Source organism: Artemia franciscana, chromosome 5 (assembly GCF_032884065.1).
Source record: "Artemia franciscana chromosome 5, ASM3288406v1, whole genome shotgun sequence".
Classification (NCBI taxonomy): Eukaryota; Metazoa; Arthropoda; class Branchiopoda; order Anostraca; family Artemiidae; genus Artemia; species Artemia franciscana.
The window spans coordinates 5,601,172-5,613,294 of record NC_088867.1 but is presented as its reverse complement, the minus strand read 5'-3'; the positions used below and the strand labels follow the sequence as shown (position 1 = coordinate 5,613,294).

At 36.3% G+C, this 12,123-nt stretch overlaps 2 protein-coding genes across 3 annotated transcripts in view; one reads left to right on the top strand and one right to left on the bottom strand.

Annotated features, from left to right (window-relative positions):
* LOC136026921 (glutaminyl-peptide cyclotransferase-like) overlaps window positions 1-12,123 on the top strand; it is a 105,114-nt gene that overhangs the window by 58,804 nt on the left and 34,187 nt on the right. The gene's annotated exons all lie outside the window — the stretch shown is intronic.
* LOC136026922 (adhesive plaque matrix protein-like) lies at window positions 5,273-11,101 on the bottom strand. The gene is made up of 3 exons (XM_065703757.1): window positions 10,946-11,101; window positions 9,226-9,524; window positions 5,273-5,456 (listed from the first exon to the last, which is right to left on the bottom strand). Exons 1-3 carry the CDS (start codon window positions 10,952-10,954, stop codon window positions 5,333-5,335), a joined length of 432 nt encoding a protein of 143 aa, XP_065559829.1. The 5' UTR covers window positions 10,955-11,101; the 3' UTR covers window positions 5,273-5,332.

The window sequence follows — 12,123 nt, the reverse complement described above, 5'->3', positions numbered from 1 at the left end:
AATCGAAATGCTCCCTGTGCCTTCTAAAACCAGAATGTAAGTTCGGCTTTAGTGAAAAAAAACTCTTATTTTGAGCTGTGAGTATTCATTGGTCAAAACATCAACAACAAAAAAGAAGGAAAATCATCATGTTAACCAAGATACCTGAAAAGGATTAATGATATGAAGATTGACAGTTTAATATATATTGATATTCATTACTGAAAGTCTCAGCATTTTCTACTTATAAGCGTTAGAAAAGAGAAAGCATTTAAGATGAATTTTATTATCAGTGAAGTGATGATAATGTTCTGGTCTTTACATGTTAGCCCTGCTTTTTTTTCGCTAGTTTCTGTTCGTTTTTAGTTTCACCTAATTATTGATAGTGATTTATGTTCGTTTTACACTTGGATTACTATTTGAATTTATTACCGCTGGTCTTACTTTTAATGTTGCTCTTTACTTTTCTTTGAACAGATTCTTTAGTGGAAAAGTTTTTGAATTAATTTCAGTTCATTTTTAATTGACATAGTTTTTATTGGTTAATAAAAGGAATATTCTAAAACTTTTTTAGATATTTCCCCTTGAGAATCAAGATTTCGGCTAGAAATTTTGCGCAGGTTTTTTAAATATTGGATGAAATTTTGCCGCCCATTTTTGTAGTAGTCATGCTATAAAACTTCAGATTACTAGGTACGTGAAATATTGTTCAAATAAAGGGATTGAAAGCCTGCATAATCTTTGACCTTCTATAGGGTTGGTCAACCCTATAGAGGGTCAGACCCTATCAACCCTACAGAAGGTCTATAGAGTCATCTTACAGCAATGAGTATTGGCGAATGTTAATTAACCCCAACTATCAGCATATCCTAAAAGCTTCAACTTAATCCCCTGAACCGTTCCTGAGATATTGTAGATACTCTTTTTGGTCATCTGCAGTCAAATACTGCAAATTTTTTGATTCAGCTCAACATGTCTATGTCTTAAAAGTCTCAAATTAATGCCCTAAAATTTCACAGATTTGCCATATTGACAACCTGGATACACATGGCTTATTTTGATTTAGATCAGCATGCCCCTGAACATGCCCTGAAAGATTCGACTTAATCCACTTAGCCGTTCCTTAGGCATCACAGATACCTCCTTAGACAACCTGGGATGCCCTTATTGTCTTTTGTGTTAGTTAAACATCCCCAATGATCTGCCCTTTAAGCTCCAAAGTAGTACCCTTAGCTATTCGTGGGATATTACACACAAGCCCATTTGACAGTCTAGATACACATAGTATCTTTTCAACTTAATATCCTCCTTAACTTACCCTGAAAGTTTCAACTTAACGTCCTATTCTGTGACAGAAATATTTCATCTATGTGCATTTGTGGCATCCGGGATGCCCTCAAAGCCTTCTGATTTGGTTTAATAATTCTATTAGTTATTGTGGTAGTAGTGGTAGTCGTAGTAACAGCAGCACCAGTAGTCATAGCAGTAGAAGTAGCAGTAGTAGTCGCAATCAGCAGTAGTAGTATTAGTCGCAGAAAGTAGTCGCAGTCGCAAGTAGTCACAGTCTTAGTCGTGAAAAGTTGCATTCGCAATTGCAAGTAGTCGCAGTCGCAAGTTGTGGTAGTTGCAAGTGTCAGCAATCCCAGTCATAAGTAGCTGCAGTCGCAGTCGCAAGTAGTCGTAGTAGTAGTGGTAGTTTGGTAGTAGTAATAGTATCCACAAAGTGTCTTTTGGTTCGTTCAACATCCCTCTCAACATGCCTTGAGAATTTCAACTACTCTAACCCGTAGATATCGCTGATACACCCTTTTATAACCTGTATGCACATTATAGTGTGTTTCGATTTAGTTCAACTTCTCTTCAACATTACCTGATAGTTTCACCTGTTTAGCCTTAATGGTAGTATTAGTAGTAGTAATTTTAGCATATATATAGTGCCTTTAGTTACTTCAACATCCCCCTCAACAGGCCCTGAAAGTTTCAACTTGATACTCTAAGCCGTTTCAGAGATTTTGCTGATAAGCCTCTTTGACAACTTGCATGGAGATAGTGAGTTTTGATCCGATTCAACATCCTTCTCAACATTCCCTGAAAGTTTTAGCTTAGTTCCCAAACCCTTAGAAGCAGCAGTAGTAACAGTAGCAGCAGCAATAGATCTTACATATGTAGGAATATCGGTTAAGGATCGTCCCAAAGACAAATACATGTGAAAAGCCAAATTCAGCTGATCTGATCAGTTGGGTGGAAAGTACCTTGGGTAAATCGGTAGCCAGATCGCTTCACTCGTTGTTGTTAGTTGGTACTTCATTTTATTAATTCAATCATAGTCAGCTTATCTGCTGTTCGTCAATCGAATGAGAACTATCCGCGAGGCGAGCATTGGTGACTGCTGATTAATACACTTGCACGTGGTGCTAGATAGTGGTTCTATTTGTATAGATAAGGAGGGTTGACTGTCCCTTATTCTGTCAAATAATTTTGTTTCAATGGCTAGGGATGTAACGTGGAGTTTTACCAACTTTAACTCTGCTCTTCTCATCACTCATTTTCAATCCACTCATTCTGGTGCAGTGTTTCCACTCTGAGGATTTCCCCCCTAAAATGGGGATTTTTTAAGTCTTTTAGGGACAAGAGTTTTTTTTTAAGGGATTTCCTAGGAATTTTTCCTCTCCCATGGACTTTTAGGGAATTTTTAGGGGGTTTTCCTTCAATTTGTTCATCATCATCATCTTCTTAATCAGAGAAGAAGGATAATTCGATTTTGGATTTGTTTCCTTGCAAATTGAACTTGGAATCACAGAGATGAACTTCTTCAGTTACTTTAAAATTGTTAACACCACAAAGATTTTGAGATGTACAGGAGTCTTAAGCAACAAACTAGCAACAAAGAACTGTTTGAAACAGTTCCATGCTGATGCGGGCCTCAAAAAATCATTTCAGCTTGGACTGTTCTCGATTAATGAAGTCACATGGTTTGTCATTTTTGGGTTCTTTTTTCATACAACTATTTGGTAGATAGTATGTCATTTTTTTTACAGGTCAGATAAATAAAGTCATAGTATATTTTGATAGTTTTATAGGTTACGTAGTTGTTCTTACTGTAGTAAATTTTTTTGACAAGCATTGCAGGTACAATTCTTTTTCTCCAGTGTACTTGTATGATGTTCCCGATTTTTTTGTAAAATAAAAAAACATGAAGTGAAACTTGTAGCCAGCTTTATAAGTACTGACGTGAATAATAGAGGTAGGCTATAACTATTTGAACACCTCTCTTACCATTTCATTACCCTAGTTTTTAACAGACAAACAAACTGACAGCCATTTTTTTAAAACAATGGCACGTGTAGGAATAAATGGATTATGTGTTTTTGGCAGACCTATGTACCCAGGGGAAAATCATGAAGCTCTGCTACAATTGGTAAATTTTTGTTATTCATATTTTTGACTTACACATAAAGTGAACATACAACTCGATGCCTTTTTTTTTTTTTATGTTCTTTACAAATATAATAATCACTTTTGTTGCAAATTTAAATTTAAGCTCTTGAAAATGGCCAAAATATTTCTAGCTTTGGGATATAAACAAATCTTAAAACATTGGTCTCAGTCTTGACCTTCCTGCAGAAGGACAATGTGGAATCAACTAGTGCTTTTGAAATCGATGTGAACAATTGGAAGTTTTAACTTCCCCTCGAAAACGTTTACTTAGGTCCGAACGGACACAATTCCTTCTCTACGTTAAGGTCAGATACCGCCGTCCCCCCTGATTCAATCGAAGTAGTTCTCAAAGCTGCACAGGCGTTCCATATCAAAGCAGTAGACCGAATACAGAAAAGGTTCCATTTTGAAGACAACATTTATAAATATGCTGAAATGGTTGACCCAGCCCAATCACTTCAGCCTGCTTCTCTGCTACCTTTTGTTAGGAGGTATGGACAGGTCCCTTGGGACGGAACCAATACCGAGCAGGAATGGAGGAGGTAGAGCCTCATCGGTATTGAAAACATCAAAACAATGGATCCCGTGACCTGCTGGTGTTTGGTATTGGCGAAAAAAAAAAAATGCTGCCGGAACAGAATTTGTATCCTAACCTGAAACCGGCAGTATTGGTTATTTCCACCGTTCCATTTTCGAATGTCAATGTCGAGAGGTTTTTCAGTGCTTTAAAAGTAGTAAAAACTGACCGTCAGAATAAATTGAGAACAAAAACGTTTCAAGGGGTTCTAAAAACAAAAATATGGAATGAAAAGGGCTCAAGAAAGTGTGGAATGCGAAGATGATCAGTTACTTCACCACGTGAGAGGAGTGAAAGCTTCAGCCACCATACAAAAAATGTTGAAGACACATCAGAGCAAGATAAGGTCTGATTATGTTTTACAAGTTACGATTGAAGAGTATTAAACATCTTGTACTGTAATCTACATTACAGTATTACATTTTCTTTTCTATTTGCTTAATATTATTTGAAGTATATTTGAAGCTATTTGTATTTCGCTGATGATTAAAGAGCATTTTAAACAGCATGACAAGATATTCCATTATGGTGGTGATAGCTAGACTTCAATCCAAGCAGTCAAAATACTACGGGTATACACCCGTATGGTACCGGGTGTTAATGGTAACCTTTCAATGGTACGGGTAAAATAAGATAGGGAGAAGTGGTATAGGGAGTAATCTGAAAACGGGAGATTTATTTTTGATTTTGGAACCGAAAATGGGGATTTCTAGGGATTTTCTGCTCTTTATTAGGGATTTAAAAAATGAGAAAGTGGAAACATTGTTCTGGTGTTCAGAATCAAAACATAGTAAGCCTTAATGTTTGTCTCGATTGCCCGATTCAAAATAGGGCTTTTATTGCTGGTATTGAAATGGTATTGATTATCAATCCTAGCAGTGTTAAATTGCAACTACTCAAAGTTTTTTTGAATGTGTGTGCATAATGTGTTTTGATTTTACGGGGTAACAAGACCCTCCAGCACTGATTTTTTTGTTTTTTTTTGGGTCGGAAAAATATATAATAAAATAATATATAATAAAAGTAAAAAAATATATAATAAACGGAAAAACATAAACACAAACCTCACGAGCCATCTGCCCTCTTCGTTCTGCCGTTGATTTATCTTACCCGTTTAGTTATCTGCCGTTGTCGTCACACAAGGGATGAGAAGTTTAAAAGCGGGAAGTTTAAAAATTTTAGAATGTGCAAAGAATTTTATCCAGTCAATTGGAAAGTCGAAAGGGGACTTGTTTTTCCTGGTAAAATCTATTTAATTACTCTTGATAACAAATAATATTAATATGAAATATTTAATTTTCAAAAAAATAGTAATAAAATCATTATCAATCTATGTCATCAGTACTTGCTATATCCTTTGGAATAGTGGGGATCTTGTCTAGCAACTTGTACTTCTTGACCATCAACTTTGTATGCATAGGAAGAGTCAATGGCGTTAGGCCCTCTGCTTGTAGATTCATATCTATAAAATAAAGATTTCAAAATTATTAATTTCATTGCAATTGGGCAGGGGTAGGAATTCATTCATGTCCAAAAGCGTAACAAAGAATAAGTGAATTTGACAGAAAATTTAAGAAAACACTAGAAAAATTGCATAATTTTCGGATTTTTTTTTAGGGTGGATGGGGTTTGGGTCTGACAGGCATTGGGTTGAAAAATTATTGCTATCATACATGCACGCAGAAAATTATCTCGTCGGGGGATATTTGAGGGAGGGGAAAAATATACGAATAATCTACAGAATCTAAATCGCAAGTCAAATCTCGAAAATCTTTGAATGGTTGATCGAGTTAAGATCGATTCAAAATTAGATTTTACTAATACCGGGATTTAGCTAGCACTAATTAGAGCCAATAAAAACTTTTCAACCAATCATAAAATTCCATGAAAAATTCTTATTGGCTCAAATTAGTGCTAGCTAAATATCGGTGTTAGTAAACTTTCATTGTGAATGGGCTTTTAATTCCTTTACTACGTGTGCAGAATTATTTTTTTAATTAACTCATTGTATTCCAAGCGGACTCGCTAGGAAATCATTTGGTTCAATTATTTTGGGTATTTTTTATTGTCCAGTACATCAAGGAATCAACTACTCTGCCCCCGGCGCAAACACTGGAGCACCACTTGTTCCGCCACCCCTTGTCTCTTCACACTATGCCTGGCACACTTAGGACCATGCATGTTACATTTTCACTACACCTGATACCGCAGTTATAGGTTGCGCGTGTGGGTGTACACGATTTCGGAAAGTGGCCTTCTCCTCGCACTGCGTACTCTTAAACACGGATAGAATTGCTCAAATTTCTTTGCTTCGTTTCGTGCTTACATGGGCACTTCCTTGTTATCCTAATAATCGGTGCGTGAAACTGCTATTTGTGTACTTATTAAACGAACTAATTACAAATCTTTTATTTTTGCGGTTTTTCCTACGTTTTTTCGTCAAATTTATTTCCTTAATCAGACTTGGAAATTTCAAAATTTATTACCATACTGAATTATCGCTTCCATTTAAATATTATATGATGAATAAAAGTTATAAACTTGAAATTGTTACAAAAATTATTTCGGTAATAGAGAGTAGGACTAGAATGGAATACCTTATTTCGAACTAACAAAGAACTAGGAAAAGGTTGGAGCAATGTAAGCAAACATGTTTAAGTAGTACCAGGATGCATAAAAGACACCGGTATGTTCTAATCCCCCTTCCAGGCGAAGTCAATAATAACCAAAACCTGGTTTTTATTGTATGCTGACTTGCTGTTTGTTTCCTTCTGATGGTTCAATTTGATTTTGTCCTGTTTTTTTAACCCTTTTTTTAATGGAGTTTCCAGCCCACTTTCCATGGATATTCAACGATAACTTGAGTATAGGTATTATTCTTTGGCGACTTAGCGGTTTGAGTTATTATGGTAGTATTATTAGTAAAGATGGTGGATGGAGTGAAGTCATTAAAAGTAGAACAGCCGAGGCCCAGGGTGTTTTTTTCACGGTAGAAAAGGATTCAAATAAAAAGGAAGATAAGCCTGTGAACCAAGGTTAGAATATTGGTAGCTAAAGTAATGACACTGGTCGACAATGGTTCTGAAACGTGGGAGCTCCGAAAAAGGAGGAGGATTTGGCAGATGTTTTCCAGAGAAATTGTCTACGGATTCTCTTGGGTACCCGTCTGACTGACCATATTTCAAACTGTAAGCAGTGCAAAAACTACCTCGCTTTCTAGGGCTATAATTAGAGATGGGGCACAGTCTATGAATGAAAAAATACACATTGCCAAAGATCGTCATTTTTGGCCAACCATCTTGGGCCAAACGAAAAGCATGCCGTCTCCAAATCGAGTGGAAGGTGGTCGCTAAGAAAAATTTAATGGACAATGGAATATCTTAGGAAAGTGTAAAGAGGCAGGCTTTGAGTAGACTGGGGTGGAGAAGGAACGTTCATGGCTGTGTTGGCCTCGGGCGGCTTGGTCCCGAAGTGATTTGTTAGTTGTAGTGGTAGCGGTATGGTGACTTTCTATTTGTTTTGATTTGTTTTATGATTATTTCTTATAATATCTGATATATGCTCCATAATTTCTTCTGTTTTTTTCGACTTGTACTCCCCTCCCTCTGTTTTGTTGTAGCTCTAATAGAAATAAGAGCTTTGTTTAGCAGTCATCCTTCTAAAAGAAATTGGTAGTTGGGATAGAAAACATATTTTACACAAAGCGAAAATGTTGGAACATTCGCTGCCATACCTAAGGATTGGAATTTTGATTCTGTTTAAATATAGTCAGTTCAGTACTCATGCTCTCATACTGATTTGTAACTGAAATCTATGATCTTGAAATTCATCTGTTTAATGTACGAGTGTTAACCTGTTTCGGGACTATAGTGGTTGATTGATCTTATAGAATCTCTAGAGTTTTTCGTCATAGCGACAAATATGTGCAGCAATTAAAATCGCCCAAATTTATCCAAAATTTTGTCATATAATCAATGTAGATAACTCGTTCTTCAGCACACAGTCTATGGCAGCGTAGAGGTTGGTTATATTGTGCCAGTTGCTGCTCCAAAACGATGCCACTTTAAGTTATATTAACTTCGGAGATGCTTGAAATGTATGTAGTCTCAGACAATAATAACCAACCCCTTTAGCATTCTCACTGCACTTGCGCAAAGTATCAGCACCAGGATTGCCAACTTGCACTTTTTTCGTGTGAGATGCACTCTTTTTTACCTCAGAAGGGATGCAGAAGAGTGAAAATCACTCTTTTAGGTGCCAGTTTTCGTTCACTTTAAACGTTCAAAAGTGCATTTAACCCAAGGGACTGTGTTGCCATCTTGCACTTTTTTCGTGTGAAATGCGCTCTTTTTTACTTCAGAGGGGGTGCAGAAGAGGGGATGCGCAAATTTTTTGACTTGCACTGTTTATGTGCAAAAATCACTCTATTTTACATTGTTTTGTGCTGTTTTTAGAAGTCAGCAGTTGGCAACCCTGATCAGCACGCATCTTCATTATGGCTAGCTGGGTGTATGTCAGCCATGGACTGAGTAAATAAAATTTTGTTGTCTGTTTTTGTCAAAAGCATTTGTCCAATTTTATATTTTATGTATTTTATAAATTACGACTGTCAGTCAGAGATGTATGCAGAGGGAGGGCCTTGGGGCCCAGGTCCTCCCTCGATATCCTAAGTTTTCTTGAATTTGTGCTCCTTTTTGTAAAAATTACAAGACAAAACCAGTTTTCACTGTTCGCACTCCTCCCCCCGAAAAAAAATTATTGCCTTCCCTCCCAAAAAACATTCATCCGTACGTGTCTGCTTTAAGTTGTACCATTGGCTAGTTCGGGCTACAGTAGTGCCATACCAGTACTACAGCATGGCAAAAAAAAGAAAAATCCATATGCTATCATAAGTTTTTTTTTTCATCACTGGTCCGCACACATATGTTGCACAACCGACGTGACAAAGGGGTCACATTTGTCACAACCGATGTGACAAAGGGGTCATAAAGTGGCTATTATTGTCCGCGGACACAAAAGGAATGTCGAACGTGTACAAAGTTGATGCCTTCTAACTTAAAGGGGCATTGAAATAGCAACTAGCCAAAAAAGCATAAAATTGTCTTTCTCTCACCATTTAATATGAAGTTACACAAGTCAGTTAAACCATTTGCTAGTTGGGTCTACTATGTGGTATACCCATACGGTGACGCGTAAAGGGTAAATAGAATTGATATCATTTGATCACTTACCTATAGGCATAAATCTCTTCTCCACCATATTTGTCTCCACCATATCCGCCGCCATATTTTGGATGTTTGGCTGCAGCACCGAAAGGTGGAAGAGGTGGAACTTGTCCCCCGTAGCTGGGCTTGTAGCTGGGTTCGTTATAAGATGGCTTGGGATATGCTGGTTGGTAAGCTGGCTGGGAGTATGCTGGCTGGTGGTATGATGGCTGGTGCTGGGGCTTTGAATATGAAGGTTTATAGCTGGGTCTGTTATTGTATTGAGCAGCTATGCAGGTGACAAAAATAGCGGCAAGAATGAGAAACTGAAAGAGATACAGTCATATAAGTTATCTAAAATATGACTAAAAACTGTTTGGAATAAGTTGAGATTTTGTTAAATTTTTTGTAGTTTATGTTGGATTGTATTTACGTGTTTTTGTGGTTGATATTAAGTGCTGTCGCTTGTTGGTTGGTGTCTTGTTCGTTTTGTCGCGGCTCTTGCTGGCTTTTGTGCAAATAAATTATTTATATAATACACCACTTCGCATACGTAGTGAAAATGAGCTTGTGATATTTGGATTTGAAAAAATAATAAGTGGTCCTATATTGTTTTCGATCGAATAGGATTTCTTTTTTATTTCATTTTATGAGAATTATTTAATGAGAATTCATTTATGAGAATTATTATTAGTTTATGAGAGTGTTGCAGCTTTTTGTATTTAAGCAGAAACCTGTTTTTGGGGAGTAGGGTTGAGGGATTTGTCAAAACAGAGAAATATTTGTTACATGGGAAATTTCTTGGAAATTACGGAAGGTAATGCAGAACGCATGAGGGGCCATGAGGGATGAAACCCCTCTCTCCCTATGTCAGTGCTTAATTAAAAACTCCCAATCTAGCCTAAAATATACGTATAAGTTTTGATTGATATGCAGATGATTTTGATTCCTTATTAAAGTAATTTTTGCCACAAAATTTCAGATTATAAAAAAAATGATAATTCACTTTTCTTTACTATCTAGCTTTAAAAATTTCATCTGTTGCTTATCAAGGGTGCCCACTTGAATTTCGGAGAAGGGTTTGGAACGAGATCCATCTAGAAAAGTAGATTTATGGTTCCATTTTCTAGATCCCTCACTTCTCTTTAGTGTGTTCGTTCAGATATTTCCAGGGCAACTTTCATTAAACTATTAATTAAAATTACACATAGTTTGGACTCCGTGTCTAAGACGCCCCTTCGGTTTTCTTTATAGGTGGGTCAAGAGATAGTAACAGGGTTGCCACTTCTAGAACGAAAGTGTTATTTTAACACTATTTTAGTATGTGTGGCAATGTAGCACGTGCTCAGGGTTTCTAAAATAATGCTAAAATAGCACGAAAGTGTTATTTTAGCACTTTTAAAGTTAATTTTTGGGCTGTAAGACCGAAAATCGTTGTGTAACACTCAAATTTGGGCACGAGAGGAACCAATCGTGGTGGCAACCCTGGCCAGTAACCCTTTTTTCAGTTCGAGGGTTAATACTACGGAAAACCCTATATTGCCACAGTTTTTAAAGCTCACTTTTCCCTAGTTTTTTATTCGTAAAGGAGGTGTGGCTTTCTGGCCCTCCTTCATATGGTATTTAGGAGGTAAGTACCTCCACAATAAAAACAGCTTAGTTTTACTATTCATATTTGAAAATGTTAGTATTTTGTAACAACTGTTGAAGAAAAGTAACCTAATTAAATAGAATCCATGTCTCTTACCTTAACCATTTTGTAAGAATTTAGATGTATTCCAAGAACGGTTGAAAAGCTACTGATACTTTTCTGTGGAATTCTGAGGCTATATATACATCGTGTCTATAGCCTTGAATGGGTTTTGGTTCCAATTCCAATCGCGGTCAATCGTGAAGGCTTACTTGTGCCAACATAACCAGCTCAAACTTATGTTTAATTGATAGGAGCTAATGGTTCGTGACTAAAACTACATTATATTACTCTTAATGCCCATTGCTCTTACGCCCATTTTTACTGTCTGGTGATTATCAGATAATAAAATATAAAGTTTGCAATTTCATATTTAGTTATTTAAACAATAGAAACTATAGTCCTGAATATAGTTATATAAGATTGGATAGGGCCCCGAGAACATTGGCAGGATAAGGGGAAAATATGAATTCAGGACCTCATCCCTTCCAACAATAATTCTCTGAATATAAAGATTATGCTATATTGCATTCCTGAAGGCTGGTTTCTAATCTACACACAGTTTTTAATCTAGTTATATGGAATTGGGCAAAGTCATTGAAAACATTGAAAAGATAAGGGGCTGTGTGATTTTTCGACTCCCTCCCTCCTAATTGCACTTTTATGAATGTAAAGATTATGCTATTTTCAATTTATTAATTTGGTTTTTACACCCCCCCTCCCTCTTTTATATTGTCTAATAGTTTTAATTTAGTTATATAAAGTCGGGTGGGGTCGCTGGGAACCTTGACATGACAAGGCGTATTGATTATTGCTCTACTACTACCACCCCCTCCATCCCGCAATATTATATGAATATGAAGATTATGCTATATTATATTCCTTGCTGCTAGTTCTTTTCTCCAATTTTATTGTCTGATAGTTTTTAATTTAGCAATATAAAGTTTTTAATCTAGTAATTTGAGGCTGGACAGAGTTGACGAAAACGTTGGCAGGATAAGGGGTAGGTACCATTTCCATGCTCCTTCCCTTCCAACAATACTTTTCTGAATGAAAATTATGCTATATTATGCTTCTTAATGCTGGCTCTTATTTCCATTTTATTCTGATTTATTTAATTTTTTATTTAAACCAAAGTATGGATCAAAATTGTCATAAATTTTCAAAGTATATATCAAAGTATAGAAATCAAAATAAAAATATAAAATCTAAGTATAGAAAAAACCATTATAAGT